The sequence below is a fragment of the Coenobita brevimanus genome, chromosome 13, assembly GCF_032717465.1.
Source record: "Coenobita brevimanus isolate Jiangsu-jjx chromosome 13, ASM3271746v2, whole genome shotgun sequence".
NCBI lineage: Eukaryota > Metazoa > Arthropoda > Malacostraca > Decapoda > Coenobitidae > Coenobita > Coenobita brevimanus.
In genome coordinates this window covers 40470806-40497217 of record NC_136966.1, presented here as the reverse complement: position 1 = coordinate 40497217, position 26412 = coordinate 40470806, and the positions used below count along the sequence as shown (strand labels likewise).

General features: G+C 43.8%; 1 protein-coding gene across 3 annotated transcripts in view; it reads left to right on the top strand.

The window, feature by feature from the left end:
- Surf1 (surfeit locus protein 1) overlaps positions 1–26412 on the top strand; it is a 239157-nt gene that overhangs the window by 144288 nt on the left and 68457 nt on the right. For 2 of the 3 annotated variants that reach the window (XM_080283780.1, XM_080283774.1), the window contains exon 6: positions 6190–6363. The exons of the other annotated variant lie outside the window; for it this stretch is intronic. In XM_080283780.1, the coding sequence (XP_080139906.1) occupies positions 6190–6363 (174 nt within the window). The remainder of the gene's footprint in view (positions 1–6189; positions 6364–26412) is intronic. 3 annotated transcript variants of the gene reach the window in all.

Sequence of the window (26412 nt, the reverse complement as noted above, 5' to 3'; positions counted from 1 at the left end):
TTGCCTAATATGAGGTCAAATAAAGGTTCTGGCATGACAACTGCAGCTGTCAGGCCAGTGAAAAATGGAGACGCCACCTGGATATGTGCCTCAGGGAACAATCTCACTGATCCATCAATAAGTCTAACTTGGATCTGTCGACCTGTATACTCATCAGGCCGAACTAAACTCTGCTTAACAGAGCAACCTGAGGAACCATTGTCCCTCAGGACATTTACAGAAACACCTCCCACAGACCCTGGCTGAACAAGAAAGGCAGTGTTGCTGGTGGAAGGGTCTGAGGAGGTAGCAGCCAGTCATTCATGAGACTGCGGAACAACCGATGCAGCAAACGTGGCGCCCTGGGAACTAGGTGTCTGAGGAGAGTTCATGGTCGGAGGGGGACTTGTGAACTGTTGGGAAGTACCTGTACTGGTAGAGATGGCACCACCGGGTACTTGTGGAATGAAGGCTGCATTTGCCTCCTGCCTCCGATACACTAATTGACCTGACTGAGGGTTACGTGGCTTGTCCTTGTATTGCTGCTGCTGCTTGGGGAACTGCTGCTGGTTGGGGTGCTTGTTGTACCGCTTCCAAGCAGGCTGCTGTGTATTTTGCCCCTGGTCCTTCTGCTGTTTGTTTGGACCTTGGCCATTACTCTGAGAACGGCCTTGGTGCTGGGATTCAGTCTGAGACGGCTTCCCAGACTTATCAGGTTTTCTGTTCCAGGTGTTTTGCTTACGAGTTTGATACCCATATGCAGTAAAGAATGTGTCAGCCTTATCTACCATTTGGCTGGCATCTTTCACCTGGCAGATCTTAAGCTGTGCTATGAGCTCAGCAGGCCACGACCTCTCTAGCTGTGTACGCAGCATAAGGTCAATTATCCCCTCACGCATGGAAGGAGTTTCATCTTTCTCCATCCACTCATTTAAGTAAGCTGTGAGATGATCAAGGAACTGAACAGCTGTCTCCTTGTCTTGGAGACGAGCTCGCATGAACTGAACTTTGGCGTCGTCTACTGTGAGACCATACGCCTGAATGAGTGCAGCTTTCATCATCTCATATGTGAGATTGTCTCCACGAATTCTGTGGAGAATATCGAGGGCAGAGCCCTCAAATAGGCTAAGAAACTGAAGCCGCTTAGCTGCCTCATCCAGTTGATACATGTCTGCCATGTCCTCAAAACGAGCTATGTACGGCTCGATTCGCTCGCTTTCCTTGTATGAAGGAAGCTTGATCCGTGGGGTCGCCAGGACATGTGCAGGGAGAACGCTCGTGGAGCTTTGACCAACTGCACCAGATGTGTCTGAAGCCAAGGAATCTCGCTTGAGCTTCAGCACTTCAAGTTCATGTTTTTCTCGTGCCTCATGTTCGGCACGTTCATATTCACGTTGTTCCCGCACGTGTTCTAAGTCGAGTTCGCGCTGTTTTCGCTCGTGTTCGCACTCCTTTTCGCTTTCCTCACGCTGTTTTCGCTCGTGTTCGCGTTGGATTCTACGCTCTTCACGAGCATCTTTCTCACGTTCTTGCTCGTAATTAAACCGGGAGAGAACGTAACTCTGTATTTTCTCTGGGTCTGTGAGACCCATATCTTTGGCTTCCTGTACATAAGCACTGGCTGCCATGGTGCTAGCTTATTAAGCAAACAAAACTGAGTACTGACTGCTTCGCAAACGAATACTGCGGTAATAAACACAAGTAAAGAGTACAGACACAAGCTAGTGGTGACCAGTCTTATCTAGTTAACTGGCAAAAATAAAACAAAATTTGCAAATAACTGAGAAGACTCAATAATTAACACAATGGGTACGGCGGGTACCCAGGAGCGAATAAAATCGTCTGGCGTTACCAAGAATAAACTAGAGTTAAGTACTCTATTGATTAATAAAGCAAAAATTCACTTATTAAATTAACGGTAACCACCAGTAAACTTGTGCCTATAAACTTTAATTATAAATACCTAAATATGAACGAGTGAGCACTATCTCGTGAATAGCTTTAGAGCTAGGAGCTAATATCCTGGCGAGGTCGCCAATTGTCACGGGGTTTTTATAATATCACTGGGTTTTTAAAATATCTGCTCAGTATTATTTAATTGATAATAATATTCAATAATATTGAAGAGCAGAGACAATGATTGTCTTGCTACATCAAGCAACGATTACTTTACGCTGGCTTGTGCACGATTCTCTAAGAACGAGAATGTATAAACTTTCTCAACAGTACACAGCAGAGACTAATTACTCACAAATGCTAAATTAGTACTGTTAGCCTCTGGAGAAAGTTACTTCACCTCTGACAATAAATAACTAATACTAATAATAATATCAGGTTCTTGCTGATGCTTAACTCCTAGGTGGCACAACGGATTTTAAGTTAATACAACAAGACTGGTCTAAGTACCAGTTATGAATAACAAAACGTTTATGCAAGCTAGGAGCTATATGGAAATAAGCTTAATTATGGAGAAATGAAACAAGAGTTTACATTACATTAAGCTCAAGAAAAAGAACTGTTAAATTTATTGATTACAAAAATAAATTTAACGTTACATTTCAAAATCAAATTAATGAGATCGCACTCACTCACTCACTCGAGCTAAATTCTTACGCCTAGGAAAAAAACACCTTAATTAAACTCTTAAGACTAGGAAAATACAAGAAGGAAATACTAGTCGATGAATGCTGCGTATCACCCAAAGCTGAACTAAGGATGGGAGTACTGGAGAACTGTGAAGTGGAGTTTGGGTACTAGCTGACCTCTCACACTGCTGGCACAGGACCTCTCTCCGTCACAGCAACAACTGGACTGCGTAAGTCGTGGGAAAAAAGGGGGAGCAGTAGGCCGCATTTTTCTAACGGTGGAGTGAGCGAGACGCGCCCAAAACAAATCGCTCAGCGGAAGCGCCAATGTCTCACGCAAAGACGATAACGTATGACACTGAAAAACTGATTTGACAGAGCTTCCGTCCGAATGAGCGGTTAACTGAACGATAAACAGTGAGTTTTCCACTAATAGTTCGTGGCTTCTCACAAAAAGGAAATGTCGCAAATTTGATTCGTGACAACCAACAAATAACGCCTGTCATTACATGAAAGAAGCAAACAACATAACTAAACACATCAAACAAGTACCACACACACACATTACCCTGACTCTTTTTTGACAACATACCCACCTCTAAGACATTCCTGTACAAGCAGTGAAGAAACATTTTCGTACCCACTTCACATGCAGGCAATATAACTCTTCAGTCAGAACACTATGTTCAGAAGTCAGCTATTGGGGGGGGGGGAATAAGTCAAAAGTGAAGTTTACATCATGAAAACAGTTTGTATCTGATTTAGACAAAACATTGTGGTAGGGTTCAAGGTAAGGCAAGGATGAAGGAATTCAGGTTTGAGACCAGTCAGGCAGAGATCAGTGTCACAGGTCAGACTTGGTTGAAGGGTTCAGGGTAATGCAAGGATGAAGGGATTCAGTTTTAAGATCACTCAGTCAGTGTATCAGGCCATAGGACAATGTTAAATTTCAACCAGTGTGCATGGGTGCAGCCACAGGAGAAAGGGGGTGTGGGGTCAGGCCCCCCTCCCTTCTAATAGAATATCTTGACCAAGAAAGTAGTCATTTATTTTATAATTCTATTTATTAATTTGGGTATTAATAATTGTTTCCTGGATTGTTGCCTTTACTGCTTAATCTAGACACACCTTTATAAGAGTTCCAGGCAACTATCTCAAGAATAGTGACAACCAAATTTCAAGCTTCCAAAAAAACAAAATCATAGCAGTGTTCCAGCCCATTTGTGTGTGTATGTAAACAAAATTTAAGCAGTTTGGATCTGAATTTAACCAGATTTGTTGTAATGGTTGAGAGTAAAAGATGGGGTTGCCTCTTTTTTTTTTTTTTTTTTTTTTTTCCCTGAACAGTAGGTCAGAAATTAATACTGTGTGCTAAGGTCAGTAAAAGATGGTGTTGCCTTTTTTTTCTCTCTCTCTCTTTTTTATTGAACAGTAGGTCAGAGGTTAATACTGTGTGTTAAGGTCAGTTTCAACACCTGTAATACAGTTGAAACCAAACTTCATGGAAGGGTTCAAGATAAAGTAAGGATGAAAGGTCAGGTTCACAAGGCAGGATCAAATGTTTGATCCTAAAACTCAAAGTGTTGATTCAATTTGGACAAAACTTGATGGAAGGACTGAGGGTCAGGCAAAGATGAAATTTAATAGTATTAACTATCTAGCTATCTGTATATTGCCAGATGCCTTAATGGTATTAACAATAGCTAATAAGTCAAGGGCCAAGGTCAGGGGCATCTGCTCAAATGGCTTTGATTGATTTTGGATTAATCTCAGTGGAAATGTTGAGGATCATGCAGTAATCAAGTACAGTAATCACTCCAAAATCCAACGTAATAGAGCCATAGTTAGGTCCGGATATTGGTTCTGTCCGGATATTGGGCCCCAGCTTATGGACTTGTACTTATGGACCCTAACTCAGAGAAACACCTATACAACTCCCTCTGGACATGCATAGCACCTATTTAAGACCCAAATCACACCAATAAGGCACATAAATGACTGAAATAAATGCAAAAGAAACATAAAATGAGGGTTTAGAAGTAGGTTCATACAATAATATACATTCTGGTGACTGGCTCCTGGACTGGTACTTATGGACCCTAACCTAGCCTAACTCAGAAAAACACCTTCCTACTGCACATGCATAGCTCCTAACACCCTATTCACACCAATAAAAGACATTAAAGAGTGAAATGAGGTAAGTATAGTATGGAAAAAAGTACAGTATGAAACATTCTTATGTCCGGTAGTGGGGATGTTCAGATATTGGGCGTCCGGATATTAGAGTGATTACTGTACTGTAATTAGTAATTCAGTTTGAAAATAATCGATCAGATAAAGGTCACAGGGCAAGTCTCATTTTTTACTTAAACATTATTTATAAGGCATAAGTGCTGTGAGTGCATCATATTTTCCTTTTTTTAATGTTAGATTTGTGCCATCATATTTGTTTGGATGTGTTATCATTCTACAAAATGATATGCTTAAACATAATCCATCTATCCATCCATCATCCAATCCTACATTGCCCCATGAGGAGCATAGGAGCCCGGGGCTAAGCAGTTGGTCCCGACATTTAAGATGAGAGTGACCAGCCTCACTCATCCCTGAGTGGCATTACATGAGCAATCAACCCCAACCACCCCTTGGATATAGACCTTCACCGGCTCAATCCGATACGAGCGCAATAATTACTCACTAAACCACCAGGCGCCAAAATTTGGTTATATGGTTACCACCCAGCGTAGTAAATGGTTCCCTGGTGTACAGGAAACCATTTTCCTTGTCACTCAGTGTAGAGTCACCCACAGGCAGAAGGAAGAGGAAAGAATGAAGGAAAGAAAGACAGAAGAGGAAGTGTAAAGTTACCCGTAGGCAGAAGGACAAGAAAAAAATGAAGTAAAGGAAGACGGAAGCGGATGGAAGGAATGGAGAGAGGAGAGGAAAGGGCAGACACTTGACAGCAGCACTACATTGAGTGAGTGGATGGTGAGCGCCCCCACCTACCACAAATTATATTTGGATAAGTGTGCCAACATATTTGTTGGGATTTTATATCATTCTGTTGATGTCTGTGTTTGAACCTCAGATGCATTTTCATTTGATATGATCAAAGAATTTTGAAGGCTCGAATGATGAGTGAATGGATGATGGCCTATATTCATGGCCACTGTTGTTAGTTCTGAGTTCTAGTTTTGTGCATCTTATTTATATTCTGGATACTACCCAGTGCTCATACCATTTACCTTTGGAAAGTAGGGTACTTTCTTAATAGTTCCCCTGTTTTTATACATTTCTTTTTTCACTCTAAATTTTAGTTGCCAATAGGGTTAAGAAGATGGCTGTGCTGAAATATGCTTAGGTTGATGAATTTTGGATAGCTGCATTTACATATTGATTCTGGTAGATAATTTGAAGTACATCATAGTATTAGAAAAAAAATTTACAAATGATTACACATATGATGTAAAGCATTACAGGGGGTTGTCTGGTGAGTGAATGAGTGTATCACCCATTTCACTGGACATGTTCCTTGTTCTCCCCACTCATGCATTCTCTTTCCTTATTCTCTGGACCCTACTGGGAAAACTAGATGATGATGACCCATTTCCCTTACCTCCACCAGCTTGACAGTTCTTGTTAATCGTGGGTGGGTGTCACGGAAGCGGAGGGATCCAGAGACCAGGACGGAGGGCCAAATGACAGGATTGGTGGAGTTGACAGCCATTGTGAGAAAAACTGAAACACGTGCACCTTTCATGCCCAAGGATACACGCTCCTCAAACATCTTCATATACAGGTGCACCATTACTGTCTGCATGCCAACCGATTAATCTCTTTCTCATGGCATCTGTTGGTAATAATGGTAAAACAGTGATAGCCAGTCCCATATTATCCATTTTGTGATGTTGAGACCTGAGGATGAACTGCTGTTGTTGAGTGAACTTCAGTCACCTCTTGGAAAATTGAACCTCAGTCATGTAAACTGAACCTCTGTTAAGTAATTGTTACCAAGGACATGAGGTGATAATATACAGCTTATATGAGCTGGACTGCTGTAGTTATCTTGGGCCATCCCATGCCTTAGGCCCAGTGGGACTTCCAGAGGGATACTGACTCTACACTGATAAGCCAGATGCTTTCCTGTAACCAGGAAGCCATAAACAACACTGGGTTGTTACCATATACTGGTAATCAGAATCAGTAACAGAGTGACATAGAACCTACAATGGCATCCCTGTTAACTGGGTGGAGGTATGCATATGTTGTTTTCATCCAGGAACCAAATCTCCACACCCTTCCCCATGCCTCACTCTGGTGAGGTGTAAAGGAACATCAGTTCACTTCATGGGATAGCTCTGCAGAGGCAATTGCCTGCTTGCTGTTAATGGGTCTGTTTGGCCAGATAGACTGTGGGGGAGGGGGGGACTGCTCCTGTTGCTTCTGTATAATATGTATTTACCTAGTTGTGATTTACAGGAAATGAGCTACATCCGTTGGGTTTCGTCTGTGTTTCTCACTAAGTCATATTTTGCTTTGAAGTCGTTTAAGCTTTTAGACTGGATGATCTTTTTGTCTAGGCTGTTCCACAGGTGTGTGCGTCTATATGGGAAACTATATTTCTTGATATCCTTCAAGCCACTTGGCTTTTTCTGTTTCATTCCGTGTCCTCTTGTTACTCTCCCATCCCATACAAACAGATCTTTTATGTCAATTTTTCCTGCTCCCATCCTGGCCCTGAACACTGCAATCATGTTGCCCCTCTCTCTCGTTTCTTCTAAGGAAGGCAGGTCCAGTTTTTCCAGCCTTTCCCTGTACAACAGATGTTCACGGCTGGGGTCCATCATGGTTATTGTTCTTTGTATTCTCTCAATCTTCTTTATATCTTTCTTTTTATGTGGGGACCACACTACTGCCGCATATTCCAACCTGGGGCAGATCATGGCTGCTGCCAATTTTTTTCATCTCCTCATCCATGTAATGAAATGCTATCCTTACGTTAGTTAAGAGATTTATGTCTCTCTAACTATCTTATTAATGTGTTTTTCAGGTGACAAACTATCATGGACCAGCACTCCCAAGCCATTCTCTTCTCTAGCTTTTGTGATTAGTTCATTACCCATCAAATAACTCAGTGATGGTCTCTTGGTCCTTTTACCTATTTCCAATATTTTATATTTTTTTTGCGTTGAATTTCATTTCCCACATCCAGCTCCAATCATAAATCCTTTCCAGGTCCTCGTGCAGTATTTTTCAGTCTTCATCAGCTTCTACTCTCCTCATGATCTCCGCATCATCAGCAAACAGACTTGCATAACTGTTCATTCCATCTAGCATATCATTTATGTAAATCAGGAACGTTACGGGCGCTAACACTGAGCCCTGTGGGACTCCACTTGTTACTTGTCTCTATCCAGACATCCTGTCTTTTATTACTGTCCTCATTTGCCTCTCTCTCAAGAAGTGTCTCATCCACTCTACTAGGTTCCCCTTCAGTCCTATGTGTTCCAGTTTTCATATTAGTCACTTGTGAGGTACCTCATCAGAGGCTTTCTCCAAATCGAAATACACACAATCCACCCAACTATCTCTCTCCTTTAGCATGTCAGTCACCCTTGAGTAGAAGCATAGCAGGTTGGAAACACACAACATTCCACTTCTGAATCCAAACAGACTTTCTGCCAAAGTATCTATCTTCTCCAGGTATTTAATCCATCTGTTATTCAGTATTAACTCTCACAATTTTTTTGACGATTGATTGTGTGTGTGTGTGTGTGTGTGTGTGTGTGTGTGTGTGTGTGTGTGTGTGTGCATCCGTGTGTGTGTGTTCTTACCTAATTGTATCTTAAAAGGAATGAGTCAAGCTCGAACTGTCCTGTATATTAAATCACTTGTATCATACATATCCTTAAATTTATGAATTGTTTCAGCACACACTATTTCATTCGGTAGTGCATTCCAGTGATCGATTGCCGTGTTCAGGTAATTGAATTTCCTTACGTCATTATCACCTCTCTTTATGTAGTTTTTTGCAGTGTCCTCTTGCCGATGCTTCACCATAGGTTATATACTCATTTATGTCCATTTTCTCTTTCGCTGAGACACATTTATATAGCATACTTATGTCTTCTCTTTTCCTTCTCTCCTATAGTGTTGGCAGATTCATTTTTCTAGTCTTTCTTTGTGGCTTAGATCCCTTAAGCTTGGTATCCATCTTGTAGCGGCCCTTTGAACTTTTTCAGTCTTATCTATGTGTTTCTTGAGATGAGGATTCCAGACTACTGATGCACACCCCAGGTTGGTGTGATGAGTGATGTTATTATCTTTCTCAGCATGTTCATTTATGTATGTGTATGCTGTTCTCATATTAGCAAGCAGTGTATACATATGCCATACCTTCTCACTGATGTGGTCAGCCGGAGATAGTCTGTTATTGATAATCACTCGTTGGTCCTTCTCTGTTTCTGATATGTGTAGGGTTTTACTTCGTAACTTATAATCCCAGTCTGGTCTTTTTCCACTTTTTCCATACTTCATAACATGACACTTGTCCACATTGAATTCCATTTGCCATTTATTGCACCATTCATGAAGTTTTTTTAGTTCCCCTTGTAGTTCTCTACAAGAGTGTGCATTAGTAATTCTCCCTTGTATTTTTGCATCATCAGGAAACATATTTAGATAACTTTCATTTCCAGTGTTACTATCTATGTCATTATATACACTAGAAACATAATTTCTGCCAGCACTGAGCCCTGTGGAATGCCGCTGGTCACTTCCCTCCATGTTGAGTAATTTCTTCTTAGTACTGTTCTTTCCTTTTTTCTGAGAAAATCTTGCATCCAGCAGTATAGGTTGCCTTGTATTCCTCGTTGATGGTACAGTTTCCATAAAAGTCTTTGGTGCGGTTCTCTGTCAAATGCTTTCTTGAAATCTAGATAGATACTGTCCACCCATCCTTCGCTTTTCTGTAATGTTTCTGCGGTTCTGTCATATTAGCTTAATAGGTTAGTAACACATGATTTTCCCTTTCTAAAACCAAGCTGCCTTTCTGTTATCATAATGTGTTCTAGATGGTTTACCCAAACTTTTCTTATCAACTTTTTTAATATCTTACTTACAACACTGGTTAGTGATACTTGGTTGGTAGTTAACATCTTCATTACCGAATTCCACACATGTATACCCCTGCATACATAAATAAAGTTCGGCTGAGAAACCGAATTCGCTCATGTATATGGGTGTATACATGATATATATAGGGACAGTCAGGGGAGCTTAATGCTCGGTTTGGCCTGAAATAATGATGGCATGTGTTGTGACTTAATGGCAACTAGCTATGATGTCAGGCACCCCTGTCATGGCTCTGGCATGTGTCATAGATTTATGCCAATGAGCTAAGTTTGTTTGGGGGCGTATTGTAAAGTAATCCCTCTAATATCTGAACGCCCAATATCCGAACATGCCCACTAACTGGACATAATCGTCTCGGGATCCAGTATTCCCAAAATGGTCCAAAAACCGCAAAAAATTCGAAAAAAACTCGAATTTTTCCCACCCATAATTTGAACTTGGCGCACGCAGCACGGGACAGCTTTGTTGTGGCGCGTCATTCCTCCAACGTCCGATAGAGCGCCGCTGCATCCTCCCCATTTTCCGCCTGTCTCTCGTTGCGAGTGCATGCTCGTCGTCATGGCTGCCCACGTACTCGCTTTTGTGGTGGTTCTTTACCTGCTGCAGGCACTCCTGCTGCTCTCGGGCCTCTGATTTGTGTGTGTGATGATGGCCCCGTCGCCTGAGAAGAGGAAGAGAGTGGTGTTGACTCTGGAGAAGAAACGGGAGATATTGGAGAAAGTAGATGCGGGGTGGTCTTCTTCCCGCATCCTCCGCGAGTTCAACCTGCCCCGATCTACTTTGTTCGATATCAAGAGATCCTGAGACAAACTCATTCAGTACAGGGCTGACTTCTCGTCGAGAAGCAAACGCAACGTGGAGAGGAAGGTGATGTTTACTCCCAAGTTTGCTGAAATTGACCGCTTCACGTTGATTTGGTATTGACAGCAACATGCTGCTGGTGTGATGGTACGTGGAATGGAGCTGAAGGCTGCTGCTGAGAAGTTCGCCAGGCTTCACGACGCCCTAGACTTCAAGGCATCTGAGGGTTGGCTCTTCGCGTTCAAGTTACGGCATGGCATTACCAACCGTAAAGCTCATGACGAAGCTTTGGACGCTAACGAGGATGGAGTTGATGAGTTTCGGCACAAGGTGAAGGGCTTGATCGACAGGGAGGGCCTCACTCTCGGTCAAGTCTACAGTGCTGACGAAACTGGTTTATTCTATCGCTCTTTGCCAATGAACACTCTAGCCGAGGAGACGGAGAAGCATGTACCTGGCCGCAAGCTCTCCAAGCAACGGATATCTGCTTTGTGTTGTGCCAATGCTAACGGCATGCACCGGCTTAAGCCCGTTATTGTTGGCCGTGCAAAGCAGCCTTGGTGTCTTTGTGGGGTGATGGATGTCCTTCCTATCGTCTGGTACCATTCTTTGAAGGCATGGTTTACAGCCCAGATCTTCAAAGACTGGTTCCACCGCCACTTCATCAAGGAGGTCATACATTACCAGATGAAGACAATGGGAATCCCGGGCGACCAGGTAAAGGCCCTCCTTCTCCTCGACAATGCACTTGCCCACCCGTGCGACAAGGACTTGGTGGCTGAGAATGGCCGGAGTATGTGCACGTTTCTGCCACCTAATACGACTGCTCTCACCCAACCAACGGACCATGGAGTGATCGTGGCAACAAAGCGCCTATACCGAAGGAAGTTCTTGGACGAGGTGATGGTTGTTCTCGAGGACGAGGACGAGCGCAGGGAGGGACGTGACACTCGAGGCCAGCGGACTTTGGAAAACCTTCGCCGCTACAACATCAAGTCTGCAATCTACAACTGGGCCAGTGTATGTAAGGAAGTCCTGGTCAAGACTCTAGAAAATGGTTGGTCTCATCTGAATCTCGGAATGGATGTTGAGTACGATTTTCAAGGTTTTGACGTGGATGACTTCCATGCACGGCTACGTACGCATGGTGATGATGTTGATGTGGACAATGTGCGTGAGTGGTTGGATGACAACGAGGGAGATCCTGGGTATCAGACATTGTCTGATATCAAGATCGCATCTTCAGTTGCAGGTGTCAGTACCCAGCTTGAAGATTCCGACGAGGACGGCGACGATGATGCGGACTCCTCTCAGCATGACACTACTCCAGCCATCCCCAAGCTGAGTGCACTCCGGGAACACCTAGAGTTCATTCTGGACTTCCTGGAACACCCGGACTGCGACAGGGAGATGGGGCCCTTGGGACTTGTGGAGGAAGTGCGTGCTTTCAGGCAGCGCATTATCAATCGTCAGAATCATCGGTCCTTGCGTCAATCAACGATTGACAGTTTTTTCAGACCCGTGACCCCCGCTGTGCCCAGCCCTGGCTCCACTCCGTTGCCTACCCAAGACAGGCCCTCATGGTCCGAGCCACAGCCCAGCACATCAGCCACAGTGGAGTCACCGCTCGACATGAGTTTGCGTCTGTCTTCAGAGTCGTCTGCAGCGGGTACGCCATCACCACGACCCAGCGACGCACCCCTAGGTCACCTGCCAGTGATACTCTTGGACTCTGACAGTGATTAAACAGCAAGAACTTCTCCACTAGACCACACGGGAATTTACAGTGTTGTGCAGTGAAAAAAACAATGTATTGTGTTAAGGATTTTCAGTTGTGAGTGAGAATACAATTTTGGAACAACATTTAAAGTAAATAGACTTGTTTGTTTTTGCTTTAGAAAATGGTTAGAAGAATGCAGAGTGCAACACTCAGTAAGTTACAATGGAGCATAAGTTAGACAAGAGTGCGCACTGTGAAGAGAACGGACTTCTGAGTGCGATTGACTAAGTTCAGTGCAAGACTTCATCAACAGTGTACTGCAAGTGCTTCAGGAAATCCTTCTTACTGTCAGAGTCCGAGAGGAGGCGGTTATTCATCAAGATGGCCATGGACTTGCTGTAAGTAGGCAGAATGTTTCATACTGTGCTCTACTGTATTTTCCATATTATACTTACCTCAAACACCTCATTTCACTCTATTATGTCCCTTATTGGTGTGAATATGCTGTGTCTTAGGTGCTATGCATGTGCAGTAGGAAGGTGTTTTTTTGAGTTAGACTAGGTTAGGGTCCATAACTACCAGTCCAGGAGCCAGGGACTTGTAAGTACCCAGAATGTTGAATATTGTATGAACCTACCTCAAACCCCTCATTTTATGCTTCTTTTGCATTTATTTCAGTCTTTTATGTGCCTTATTGGTGTGATTTGGGTCTTAAATAGGTGCTATGCATGTCCAGAGGGAGTTGTATAGCTGTTTCTCTGAGTTAGGGTCCACAGGTACAAGTCCATAAGCTGGGGCCCAATATTCGGACAGGACCACTATCCGGACCTGCCTATGGCTCTATTACGTCGGATATTGGATATTGGAGGGATTACTGTAATATGTACAGTATTTTGATTTTGTTATATATATGTACCTATATAATGTGATATGATATAGAACATATGTGATTGTTGGTATCAGAGCTCATGGTTGCCTAGCAGCGAGTCCGGCCTTGCTGTGCCCGCAGGTGGGGGGAGAGAGGGAAGGGGGGAGTGAAACATGTGTTTGTTGGACAGTTACCTTGAGAGAAGAGGTACCATGGCGTCATCTGATAGTGAAAGTGATGTGGAAATGGAATGGGATAGTGAACTGGAGGGGTCAGATGACAGTGAGACTCAGTCTGACTCAAACGAAGATTATATGCCTGAAAATGACAGTGCAGTGAGCAGTGATATTGAGAGTGAGGAAGAAAGTCACACTTCTGACACTAGTTCATCTGTCTCCATTATTACCAGGCCCTGCTACCCCAGGATTCACACTTATGGTGGATCCCTTTGCAGACCAACGACCCAGCCCGTTGCCTAACGTTATTGATGACTTTCCCGATGTGCATCCAGCCATTATTGATCATCATCACGCACATGCAATGAGTCCCTTGGACTGTTTTCGGCTGTTTGTTACCAACGATCTAGTCCAGTCCCTATGTTTGTGGACGAATGAGTGGGCACACAAATTCTTCAGGGAAAACCCTCACGTCAAGCCTAACAAATTTATGAGGAAGAAATGGAGAGATGTTCACGAGGATGAGATGAATGTATTCATTTGTTTGCAACTGTTGATGGGACTCAACAAATTACCAAAAATCTTGGACTATTGGAGCACCTCATTACTCTGCTTAGGCCCACCTGTGTTTACCTCAGCAGTAATGAGTAGGAATAGGTTTTCACAAATCCAGCATTTCATCCGATACTCACACCCAGATGTCAAGAAGCCTATTACAAAAATATCCACCTTCCTTACTATGCTGCAAGAAAAATGCATCCTGTACTTTTCTGCTGGGGAGAATTTTGCTGTGGACGAATCCCTCATCCTCTACAAAGGCAGGCTACACTTCAGGCAATATATCAAAACCAAGAGGAAGCAGGTTGGACTGAAACTCTTTGTACTATGCCCTAGCTTCCCCAGTGCCAGAGGAGACACTTGGAACTTTTGCTTATATACACCGTGCCTGTATGACCTGATGTTGGAGGATACAAACCTGTCTGCCTTGAGCAAGCCTGAGCGAGTACCAGTTTTCCTCATGGGCGACCTCCTGAAGAAGGGAAGGGACATGGTGCTGGATAACTGGTACTCTTCCTGGCACCTTGCCCAGTACTTACTAGAGAGGGATACACTAATGACAGGCACTATACGTGCAGCTAGAGGAGTCCCCCAGATTGTGAGAAATGAAGCACTGCAGAAAGGTCAAGCACTGTTCTCAAGGAATGACAACACCCTTCTTGTGAAGTTTAGAGACACAAAATATGTCAGTGCAATCACCACCAAGTACAAGGCAGGATTTGTGGAGAGAACACGTTACTGGAAGGGAGACAAGAATCGTTTCATTTCTTTTAATTTTTAAAGGCTCCAACATGCTTGCATGCGTTGGCCTTGGTCACCAAATGGCGGCTTTCCGCGCTGCACGATCCATTGCAGCCTCCATGTTCAGTCCCTTAACCCTGAAGTCACACTTAATGACCTCATCCCATGTCTTTCTCGGTCAACCCCTCATAACCCCACCCCCCATATTAACCCCTTCACACTGAGATGTTGACCACGCCGTTACACGTCAATCCCAGCCTCTCCAATGGCATCCACGTGCTTCATGTACCTCACATTATTTATAATTTTCTTTATATATATATATATATATACAGTAATCCCTCTAATATCCGAACGCCCAATATCCGAACATCCCCACTAACCGGACATAATCCTCCTGGGATCCAATATTCCCAAAATGGGCCAAAAACCGCAAAAAATTCGAAAAAAATCTGACTTTTTTCCCTCCCATAATTTGAAATTCCCGCCTGGTGCCAAACAGCTGTTACACCATGGTCCCTTCACCCCTTCCTTCCTCCCCCTCCCCCATCCCCTGTCAGGTTGCCATTTGGTATTTTTCATTACCAAGTGTGGGCCAATTTGGTAATGAAAAATTCGTTTGGTAATGAATTAGAATAATGCATTACCAAATGGATTTTTCACATGTATGAGGATACACAGGATGGAGATGGTGGATTGTTTGCTCTCTCTGATTAATCTGCTACCCTACATAGTGAAAATAATCAACATGGTGTTAGTTATAAGGAGAGTGATTACATGTATTTCCACTTGTATATATAATTAGTGAAGAATATATGCTAGCTTTACGAATTTGGTAATGAAAAGTTATATTTGACAATGAAAGTTGAGGAGATTGGTAATGTGGCTGTTGCGATCTGGCAACTCTGTTACCCCACCAACATCAACAGTCACAGCTTAACTCCGATGGAGAGCAGATACTCATAACAGTGCAAGCCACAGGTGCTTGTTTTTTGTGAATAAACAGTGAATAAACTGCAATACCTTGCCACTAGAACACACAGGAATTTACAGTGTTGTGCAGTGTTAAGAAATTAGAATTTAGAGTGCAGAGGATTAACTGTGGACTGCAAACTGGCGGTTCAAACCAGTCCAAGAGCAAGGGACTTGTAAGTACCCAGAATGTTTAATATTGTATAAACTCACCTCTAAAACCTCATTTTATGGTTCTTTTGCATTTATTTCAGTCTTTTATGTCCCTTATTGGTGTGATTTGGGTCTTAAATAGGTGCAATGCATGTCCAGAGGGAGTTGTATAGGTGTTTTTCAGAGTTAGGGTCCATAAGTACAAGTCCATAAGCTGGGGCCCAATATCCGGACAGGACCACTATCCGGACCTGCCTATGGCTCTATTGATCCGGATATTGGAGGGGTTACTGTATATATATATATATATATATATATATATATATATATATATATATATACACAGTGCTCGTCAAAATTATCGAGCGCCTACCGCTGGGCGCGCAATACAGTACTTATGGCCAAAAAAGAATCACCCATTTTTGGGGGTAAAAATTGAGCCACAAGTTTGCGGCGCTAGCATGACGTCACGGTAGCCTGAGGCTTTCCAATGCGCTGATTGGTTCCCGCCTCAGTTGCCCACGGGCTGCCCGAGAGAGAGGAAATCTGCCGCGTCTCCCTCTCTTTTTGCGTCATTTTTTACCGAGTGTCCCGCAGTGTTTTGGCTTTTGCCACCTTGTTATGGCACCTACCTGTGAACTATAGAGTGAAATCATATCCCAGATCATTGCTCTAAAGGAGGCAGGCCACCAGAGAAAGGAAATTAGTGAATTAGTTGGAGTGGCTCGGTCGACAGTGCGTCGGTGGAGCGCGCAGTTTCGAGTGGAAAACAGTGATGAAGTTCCCACAAAGAAACCGCGGTCTGGTAGGCCTAGGAAAACTTCCCCAAGGTCTGTTAATGTTTTAAAACGTGCAGTGGAGTTTAATCCTTGTGTGAGTGCAAGCAAAATAAAGGAGAGCAACCCGGAAGTGTTTGGTGAGGTGTCTGTGAGAACAGTGTTTCGTAGGATCCATGAACTTGCTTACACAAGTCACAGGTCTGTGAGAAAGCCTCTTCTCACAAAGAACCAGCGACTTCGTAGGCTAGCCTTTGCTAATAAATATCTAAACTGGGGTGAGGAGCAATGGTTGTCAGTGTTGTGGTCTGATGAGGCAACGTTTAGTGTCGCCTGTAACAGAGGAGCACGTGTGTACTGGCGCAAAGGTAGTGACCCACTTGACCCACGGTATGTGGAAAGTACGATTAAACATCCTGATTCACTCATGGTATGGGGTTGTTTCTCAGAGAAGGGTTTGGGGAAGCTTGTTGTACTTCCCAAGAACCTCAGAGTGAATCATGATGTTTATCTGGAGCTTCTGTGTGATCATTTACCAGACTCCTTCGAGCTAACAGGTGCACGTGTGGTTCAGCAGGACGGTGCACCTGCTCACAAGGCCAAATCGGTCACCAATTGGCTTCATGACTGCGAGGTATCGTTCATGAAAGACTGGCCAGGAAATAGCCCAGACCTCAACCCGATTGAAAACCTCCGGTACCTCATAAAGAAGAGTCTCCAAGGGAAGGACATGAGCTCTCTGCCTAAGCTGGAAGCCGCCATTCGTGACTCCTGGAACAAAATACTCCTCCATCACCTCAGGAGCCTCGCCCTTTCACTTCCAAGACGTCTCAGGTCCGTGAAGAAGCGTAAAGGCTACCCTACGAAGCACCAAAGGTAAATAAAATGCATTATTTATATGTTTTTCAATGTTGAAAGGTTTGTTTCTTAGGAGGGATGCAGGGCGCTCAATACTTCTGACGAGCACTATATATATATATATATATATATATATATATATATTTATAATATTTATTTCCTTATGTACTTTTTCATTCTAAATACGATATATAATGTTTTGGGGATATATAATATACAGTAAATACTAGATCAGTAGCAATATATTGGAATAATACAGTAGTCAATGTACTTACATTCTGTCATGCTGTGTTGTTGGTTTGATTACTGTATATACAAAGGTGAGGGGGCTTAGCAGAGGCGCTATTTCTTTCTTGATAGCACACCACTTGAGCCTGGCTTTGGGTTATCTGGTACATCAGTGTGCCACTCCCAGAAGTGGTCCATTGAACACAGACCTGGCTCCCCCGGACAGCCAGGGCAATAATACACTGTGTCTTTCCTCTTGTGTTCCTTCCTAGTACAGTACCCTCGCGTCCAACACACGTTTGTCCAGAATGGAGAGCAAAAAATTAGTATGATTTAATACGATTTAAGTACTGTAAAACGGGTGCATAAGCATAACACTGACAGAGCTCCGAGAAGTGGGCGAAATCCGCAGAGTTCGCCTCTAGCACGATCACCCCCTGGTTCAACACGGTCATACTGGACATTCCCGTGACGCTAACAGCCAATCAAAACTTATGATCAAGTAGCCTCCCCCGCCCGCTATCATGACGAGATCATGATGTTGTCCAATGAAAAACGCTTCTGTTCTCATGTGATGTTGTGTTTAAATTTCTCCCGCCACAGCGCCACTCAGTCGCATAATTCGCATTGGATGGTGCTTTTTTCTCACTGCATTTTCTGCCCTTGCTACTGCATTTTACCCTGCTCACGATGCCTAGGAAGCCTTCTAAGAACCCCAAGAAGCGGCGGCACCTCCCTCAGGCCACCAAGCTAGAATTCATCGAGAGGCAGAAGAAAGGGGAGAGGAATTTCAAAGGATTTATGAGGGAGGTTAAGGAGGAGCAGCAGCCATTACTCGCTAGTGACACCAGCAGCCATCCTCCAGGGACCCAGTAGGACTACCTACAGTCTCGGATACCACCTTCCATTCCCAGCAAGCCCACCAACACTATCCTAAAAGGTTAGTTATCATTCATAGTACAGTACCATTTATTATAATTACAGTAGTACCAATATATGTATAGGTATATGGTAGGTATTTAGGGTGACTTTTCCTAGGGTTGCTTACATAATTCATTTTTCCCCATAAGCTCTGTTGTTTGTCCAACACGTTTTTGGTCCAACATGTGACCCATGCATGACAATATTACTGTGTTGGACGCGAGGGTACTGTACACACTCTACAATGCTTTTGTTTCCCTGACTTTTCATGGTGAACCCACGCATGAACAAGTTCCTTGAGCTCTATCACTTCCACCGGCCTTTTCAATGTCTTTGTACTGTATCTTCTTGCATAATGAGAGCATCAGCACCACTGCTGTGTTCACGCACCCATTGCTTACTGACAGTTTTGATGAAGTGGAGAAATTCACCTTTGAATTGGCACACATTATGGTAGAAGAGAAAGGCATTCGAAAGAGTGCGAAATATGAAGTGAATTCCTATCTTCTTGAACCATGCCAAACTCTTTTTCTCAAATATATATGGCTCCAGCAACTGGTCTGCCATATCTACACTGCCCATTTTGCTGTTGTAGCGATCAATATGTAATGGCCTGTTGAAAAATACAGTCTTATTTCTAAAATATGTCTTTGTTTTTTCAATCATGCCTGCTTTGTATTTGGTTGTAAGTACAGTAACTTCTTTTTTGTCTTGATATTTCACAACCAGAGTATTATTTTTTCTAGCAAAGATTGACTGATGCTTTTCCAGCTTTTCACTCATAACTCTCTTGGGGGGCCCTCTACCAGTACGCACAACTCCAGTCAGCATTGTATTGCGTGTCAGCAGGTAGTCACTAAGTCTGAGACTTGTGTACCAATTATCAGTGACAACGTGTCGTCCCTGATCCAACAAATCCTTCATTAGGTACACAACAATGTCCTCAGAAACTGAGAGGTGAGAAGCAGCAGGGTCATCTATTTTGTAATTACTCTTTCCATAATAAATTTCATAGTTCCATGAATAACCACTCCACTCATCACCAGATGGGCATAACACAAAAACTTTTACACCAAATCGTGATCTTTTAGTCTTGATAAACTGTCGAAAGCCAACTCGTCCCTTCCACAAAACGAGTGCCTCATCAACAGCTACGTCTTTTGATGGTCTGATCAGAGTCTGGCATCGTTTTCGAAGTAGCTCTAAAAAGGGCTTAATCCTTGAACTAGGGTCACTTTTTTTCACAGATGCAGCTGAAGAGAACCTCAGAAATTTCAAAATGGAATGAAATCTGTTTCTGCTCATCACATCTTTGCAAAATATAGGTGGTCCTCCAAACACTACATTGTGTGACCAATACATATGCATATTTGGCATTTTTATCATACCTATCACCATGAGAAAGCCAAAGAACACGTGCAGTTCCTCTGTCATTACTGGTCGCCACTTTAGTCCATGCACTTTGGATTTACCTGGATTTTCTCGCAAGTAAACTTCAGCTCTTTCATTGATCCATACATATAATTTAGACATCACTTCATCATCGAAAAAGTAACTAAATACTGCCCCAGGGGTAGTGAAACACTGTGGTCCCAATGCAGAATTTACACCAGCATTTTCATCACTGAACAGGGGTACATCATCAGGCCTCTCATCTGAGAAAATGTCTGCCACAAGCTGCCAGCCTTCCTCTTCGATAGGCTCTGTATCCTCGGATAATTCACTACCACTCTCAGAGAATTCACTGTCAGATGTTGCACTGTTACCTGAAGAACTTGGCACATACACATCATCTGAACTATCCCCACTAGAGTCAGCCATGGTGACGTAAGTTTGCTATGTCTGTGTTCGAACAGCCACCAAAAATGGCGAGAGAGGGAGAGGATAAAGGCACCGAGTCCTCCTTTCATGGGTGATGAACTAAAACTAAAAAAAAATGCAATGTAACTGGCTGAGGAGACCATGACGTGGCTGGGGTATCACTTATATCAGTTATGATTGGTTTGTAGGGGGAAGGGGGTCTGTGCTGTCAAATGTACAGTATCTCTTCTGATTGGTTAGTGGGTGGAGCTTCTGATAGCATCAGTGGCCAATACCAGGCTTGAAAAACTCTCCCACGTCTCTGTACCAATAAGTGAAACACACTAGAGGAAGACTGATACATCAGGACGTACCAAAGTACATCCTGGACAGGCTCACCAGGCTCCATGTTGACGTGTATGTGTACGTCCTGGACGTGAAGAGGTTAACACTTCTCACCTTCCTCACCCAATTATCATCCCCCATCCTCTCCACATGTCCAAACCATCTCAATCTACCCCTCCTCATCACAACACCAATACACTCCAGTCCCATCCTACCTCTCAACTCTTCCATCGTAAACCCAGCCCCCCAAGACCTTGCACGCAGGGACGCACCACACATCCACCTAATCATTGTCATTTCTGTACGTCTGAGCCGGCAAATATCCTGCACCTTTACTGCCCAGGTCCCACTACCATACAGCATTACACTCCTAATACATGTTGCATACAAAGACCTCTTAGCATGTAGGGAGAGCCCTCTCAGTGTCAGAAGAGGCAAGAGCTCCCAGAACTTCTTCCAACCACTTCTCACCCTAGCCACAGAGCTCCACCCCCATCTCCAGCACACAACATGTCTCCCAAATAACAAAACTCTTCCACACACTCAAGAGATTCGCCAGCAAGTTCAATCCTTTCACGCCTGACAATCTCCACCTGCTCTCCCCGACATGCCGTACACATAAATTCAGCATTATCTCACAGTCTGCCTCTGATATCACTACATCTCTTGTGCACCAATTTAGCACAAACACTGCACAAGATAGAATTACAGTACCCTCACGTCCAACACGCGTTAGTCCAGCACGATTCACGTCCAGCACGGAGAGCAAATAATTTTAGTATTTTTTAATACGATTTAATTACTGCAACACGAGTGTGTTAGCATAACACGCACAGAGCTCCGAGACGTGGGCGAAATCCGCAGAGTTCACCTCTAGCACGATCACCCCCGGTCCAACACGGTCATACTGGACATTCCCATGATGATGATAGCCAATGAAAACTTCTGATCAAGTAGCCTTCCCCGCCCGCTATCGTGACGTGATCGTGATGCCGCCCAATTAAAAACGCTTCTGCTGTCACGTGATGTTTTGTTTAAATTTCTCCCGCCACAGCACCACTCAGTCGCATAATTCGCATTGGAAGGTGCTATTTTCTTGCTGCATTTTCTGCCCTTGTTACTGCATTTTACTCTGATCACGATGCCTAGGAAGCCTTCTGAGAACCCCAAGAAGCGTCGGCACCTCCCTCAGGCTACCAAGCTAGAAAGCATCGAGAGGAAGAAGAAAAGGGAGAGGAAAGTTGACATTGCCAAGGCCTACGACATGAATGAAGCCAACGTGAGGACCATAATAAAAAACCAAGACAAGATCCTGGCAGCCGAAGGCTATCACACGGCACTTCATACCAGGTTTGCCGAGGATACGATGGTAAATCAGAACGGTAACGTGGTAAAATTGCCGACGATACCACGGGCATTTGGAATTCATCTAGATGGATTCCTGCCGAGGATATGACGGGCAAAACAGTGTGACCAAAACCCAGGCGACTCGACAGAGAATGTATCGTACTACAGCATTGAACATTTAGCCTGACACTGAATACATATTAATATTTTAAAATAAATATCAATCGTTTTGAAACCCTTCTCATCGGCGTGCGTACCAGTTTATAAACAAAGTTGCTTCTCCTTATTCTCTACCGAGTCAGCGACAGCGATCACTTTCCACAGTCACGAGACGGGGCTCTGGCAACAGTGTGAGAAGCATTCACTTTGCCGAGGATTACAGAGTGCTAGGACAGGCAGAAGCAGGACCTTCCATGGCTATGGACGAAGATAGTGATTCTGAGTGTGATTTCGAAGGATTTATGAGGGAGGTTGAGGAAGAGCAACAGCCATTACCCTCTAGTGACGCCAGCAGCCATCCTCCGGGGACCCAGTAGGACTACCTATAGCCTTGGATACCACCTTCCATTCCCAGGAAGCCCACCAACACTATCCTAAAAGGTTAGTTATCATTCATAGCACCGTACCATTTATTATAATTACAATAGTACCAATATATGTATAGGTATATGGTAGGTATTTAGGGTGACTTTTCCTAGGGTTGCTGACATAATTCATTTTTCCCCATAAGCTCTATTGTTAGTCCAACACGTTTTTGGTCCAACACGTGACCCATGCATGACAATATTACCGTGTTGGACCTGAGGGTACTTCTTCCCACGCCCTTGTGGCAAACTGCACATGGCCACTCTCCCTCGTCTTTGACAGTACCGCCACGAACCCTAGATATCATCACTTTTGTTTTATTTGCATTTACCCGTAAGCCCTTGTGCCCCATACCATCTCTCCACTTCCTAAACCTTTCCTCTGCCTCCCTTTCGTTCTTTGCAGTCAACACCAAATCATCAGCATACAGCATCTCCCATGGGAGTCCGTTTCTAAAGTTACGTGAGAGGGCTTCAAGTACCATGATAAACGACATGGGACTCAAAACTGACCCCTGATGCACACCGATGTTCACGGAAGACTCATCACTGAAATCTCCATTCACTCTTACCTGGGTGTGAGCACCCACATACATAGCCATAACTACCCTAACCAGCCACTCCTCCAAGCCAAGCTTTCTCATTGCCCACTTCACCACCTCTCTAGGGACTCTGTCAAATGCCTTTTCCAAATCAACAAAAACAAAATACAGATCCCTTCTCCTACCAATATATTTTTCCTGAAGCTGTCGAACAATGAATATGGCATCAGTGGTCCCCCTATCTGGCATGAACCCAAATTGCATCTCATCAATATTCACTCTTTCTCCAATCATACCTTCTAAAACTCTCTCCATTACCTTCATTATCTGATCTAAAAGCTTTATACCTCTATAATTTCCTCTTTCCAGGGCATCACCCTTCCCTTTATACACATTTACAATTACATTCTTCAGCCAATCATCTGGGACAACACACTCATAAATAATCATATTTATCAGGTCAGTGACTAACCTCACCCCTATATCTCCTGAGGCCTTTAACATTTCGGCAGTCAACCCAGACACACTTGCTGCCTTCCCCACCTTCATCCTGCCTATTGCCTCACTCACAGTAGCAGCATCAATCAAAGGACAAGGGCCAAACACTGGATCTGCTGGCTCCAAACCTTCCCTGTCCCAGTCAAACTCCTCATTCAACAACCGGCTATAATGCTTTCTCCATGCATCTTTAATATCCTCACTGTTCACCACTACCCTTCCTTCATCATTCTTCACACACTGCTCACCTGTAATATCCTGATTATCCCTCTTCATCTGATTGGCCACCTTAAATATCATATTTTTCCTTTCCCCATGATTTAGGTTATCAAGTAAAAGTCTCTGTGACTCAGACCTCGTCCTGTATACCTCTCTTCTAGCCCTATGCTTGGCAGCCAAGTATTCCTCCTTGGAACCACCCTTCTTCCATTCCCGGAAAAGCCGTCTTTCCTCCTTAACTGCAGCTTCTACACCCTCATCCCACCACCAAGTTACTTTGTCTTGGTGGTCCTCGTGTCCAACCGCATGCTACATCAGTAACTCTCCAGAGATTGTTCTTGAGGGCTCTTTACTGTCATTAACGCCTCTGTCTACAGCTCCCTGTTCAGCCACCACTCTCCTCATCTCGCTATAGAAGGCATCCCTTACTACTTGGTTTTTCAGCTTCCATACTTTCCTCCTAGGTACATAAGTCCTCTTTTTCATCGGTCATTCTTTAAGCACCATATCACAAATCAATAGTTTGTGCTGCTGCACACACTCCTCATTTCTTGTAACTTTAACATCCCTCACTAACCTCCTGTCAGCCCTCCTAACCAAAAAATAATCTGTCTGACTTCTATTTCCCTAGACTCATACGTACAGTAATCCCTCTAATATCCGAACGCCCAATATCCGAACATCCCCACTAACCGGACATAATCCTCCTGGGATCCAATATTCCCAAAATGGGCCAAAAACCGCAAAAAATTCGAAAAAAATCTGACTTTTTTCCCTCCCATAATTTGAAATTCCCGCCTGGTGCCAAACAGCTGTTACACCATGGTCCCTTCACCCCTTCCTTCCTCCCCCTCCCCCATCCCCTGTCAGGTTGCCATTTGGTATTTTTCATTACCAAGTGTGGGCCAATTTGGTAATGAAAAATTCGTTTGGTAATGAATTAGAATAATGCATTACCAAATGGATTTTTCACATGTATGAGGATACACAGGATGGAGATGGTGGATTGTTTGCTCTCTCTGATTAATCTGCTACCCTACATAGTGAAAATAATCAACATGGTGTTAGTTATAAGGAGAGTGATTACATGTATTTCCACTTGTATATATAATTAGTGAAGAATATATGCTAGCTTTACGAATTTGGTAATGAAAAGTTATATTTGACAATGAAAGTTGAGGAGATTGGTAATGTGGCTGTTGCGATCTGGCAACTCTGTTACCCCACCAACATCAACAGTCACAGCTTAACTCCGATGGAGAGCAGATACTCATAACAGTGCAAGCCACAGGTGCTTGTTTTTTGTGAATAAACAGTGAATAAACTGCAATACCTTGCCACTAGAACACACAGGAATTTACAGTGTTGTGCAGTGTTAAGAAATTAGAATTTAGAGTGCAGAGGATTAACTGTGGACTGCAAACTGGCAGTTCAAACCAGTCCAAGAGCAAGGGACTTGTAAGTACCCAGAATGTTTAATATTGTATAAACTCACCTCTAAAACCTCATTTTATGGTTCTTTTGCATTTATTTCAGTCTTTTATGTCCCTTATTGGTGTGATTTGGGTCTTAAATAGGTGCAATGCATGTCCAGAGGGAGTTGTATAGGTGTTTTTCAGAGTTAGGGTCCATAAGTACAAGTCCATAAGCTGGGGCCCAATATCCGGACAGGACCACTATCCGGACCTGCCTATGGCTCTATTGATCCGGATATTGGAGGGGTTACTGTAAGTAACTTACTCTCTCTCTTCCTAAAATATGTGTTGCACACAATCATGTCCATTGCCTTCCCAAACTCGAGTATCCTTTCCCCTTCTGCATTCCTTATAGCATACGCACATCCCCTATGTACTCCTTCATAACCTTGTGCTGCTTCACCTACATGACCAGTTAAGTCCCCTCACAAAACCACTATCTCTTCATCCCGCATACCACCTACTACACGTATTAAATCATCCCAAAATCTTTCTTTCTCTGCTTCATCCAATCCTGCCTGCGGAGCATATGCCGATATAACTGCATCTCTCTTTCTGCCGAATAGAATTTTCACTACCAATATCCTATCTCTTACTCTTATAACATTCATAACATATTCCACCCATTTCTCCGCAACCATCACACCAACACCCCCATATCTGTCTGTCCTTCCCTGCCAAAACAACTTATAATAACAGTCCTTCCCAACAATCTTTCTTGCTGATCCACCCCCGTACTGGACTTCCTGCAAACATGCCACATCCACTCACCTCCTACTGAATGCCTTAACGACTTCCCTCGCTCTTCCCCTCAAACGTCTCACATTCCATGAACCCCCCCTCATCCCCCTGGGTGATTTACTCTCCTCAGGCTTGCTTTGAAACTAATTCTTGTGTTCTGTCATAGTCAGGGTTAATAAAGGGGGATGGACATACCACAGGCCCCACTCACTGCACAGTCCCAGGTCCAGGCAATGGATCTTGGGACCCCTAGCCTACCAGCTTACCAGTGGCTGTGGCAGTGGCCTCGGGGCACCCTGCCAGGACAGCTGCAGGGACACCCTCCAAGCGCACCTTGGCACTGCAACTATCAAGCCATTATACACCCACTGATAGGGCAGCCTTCTGGGGC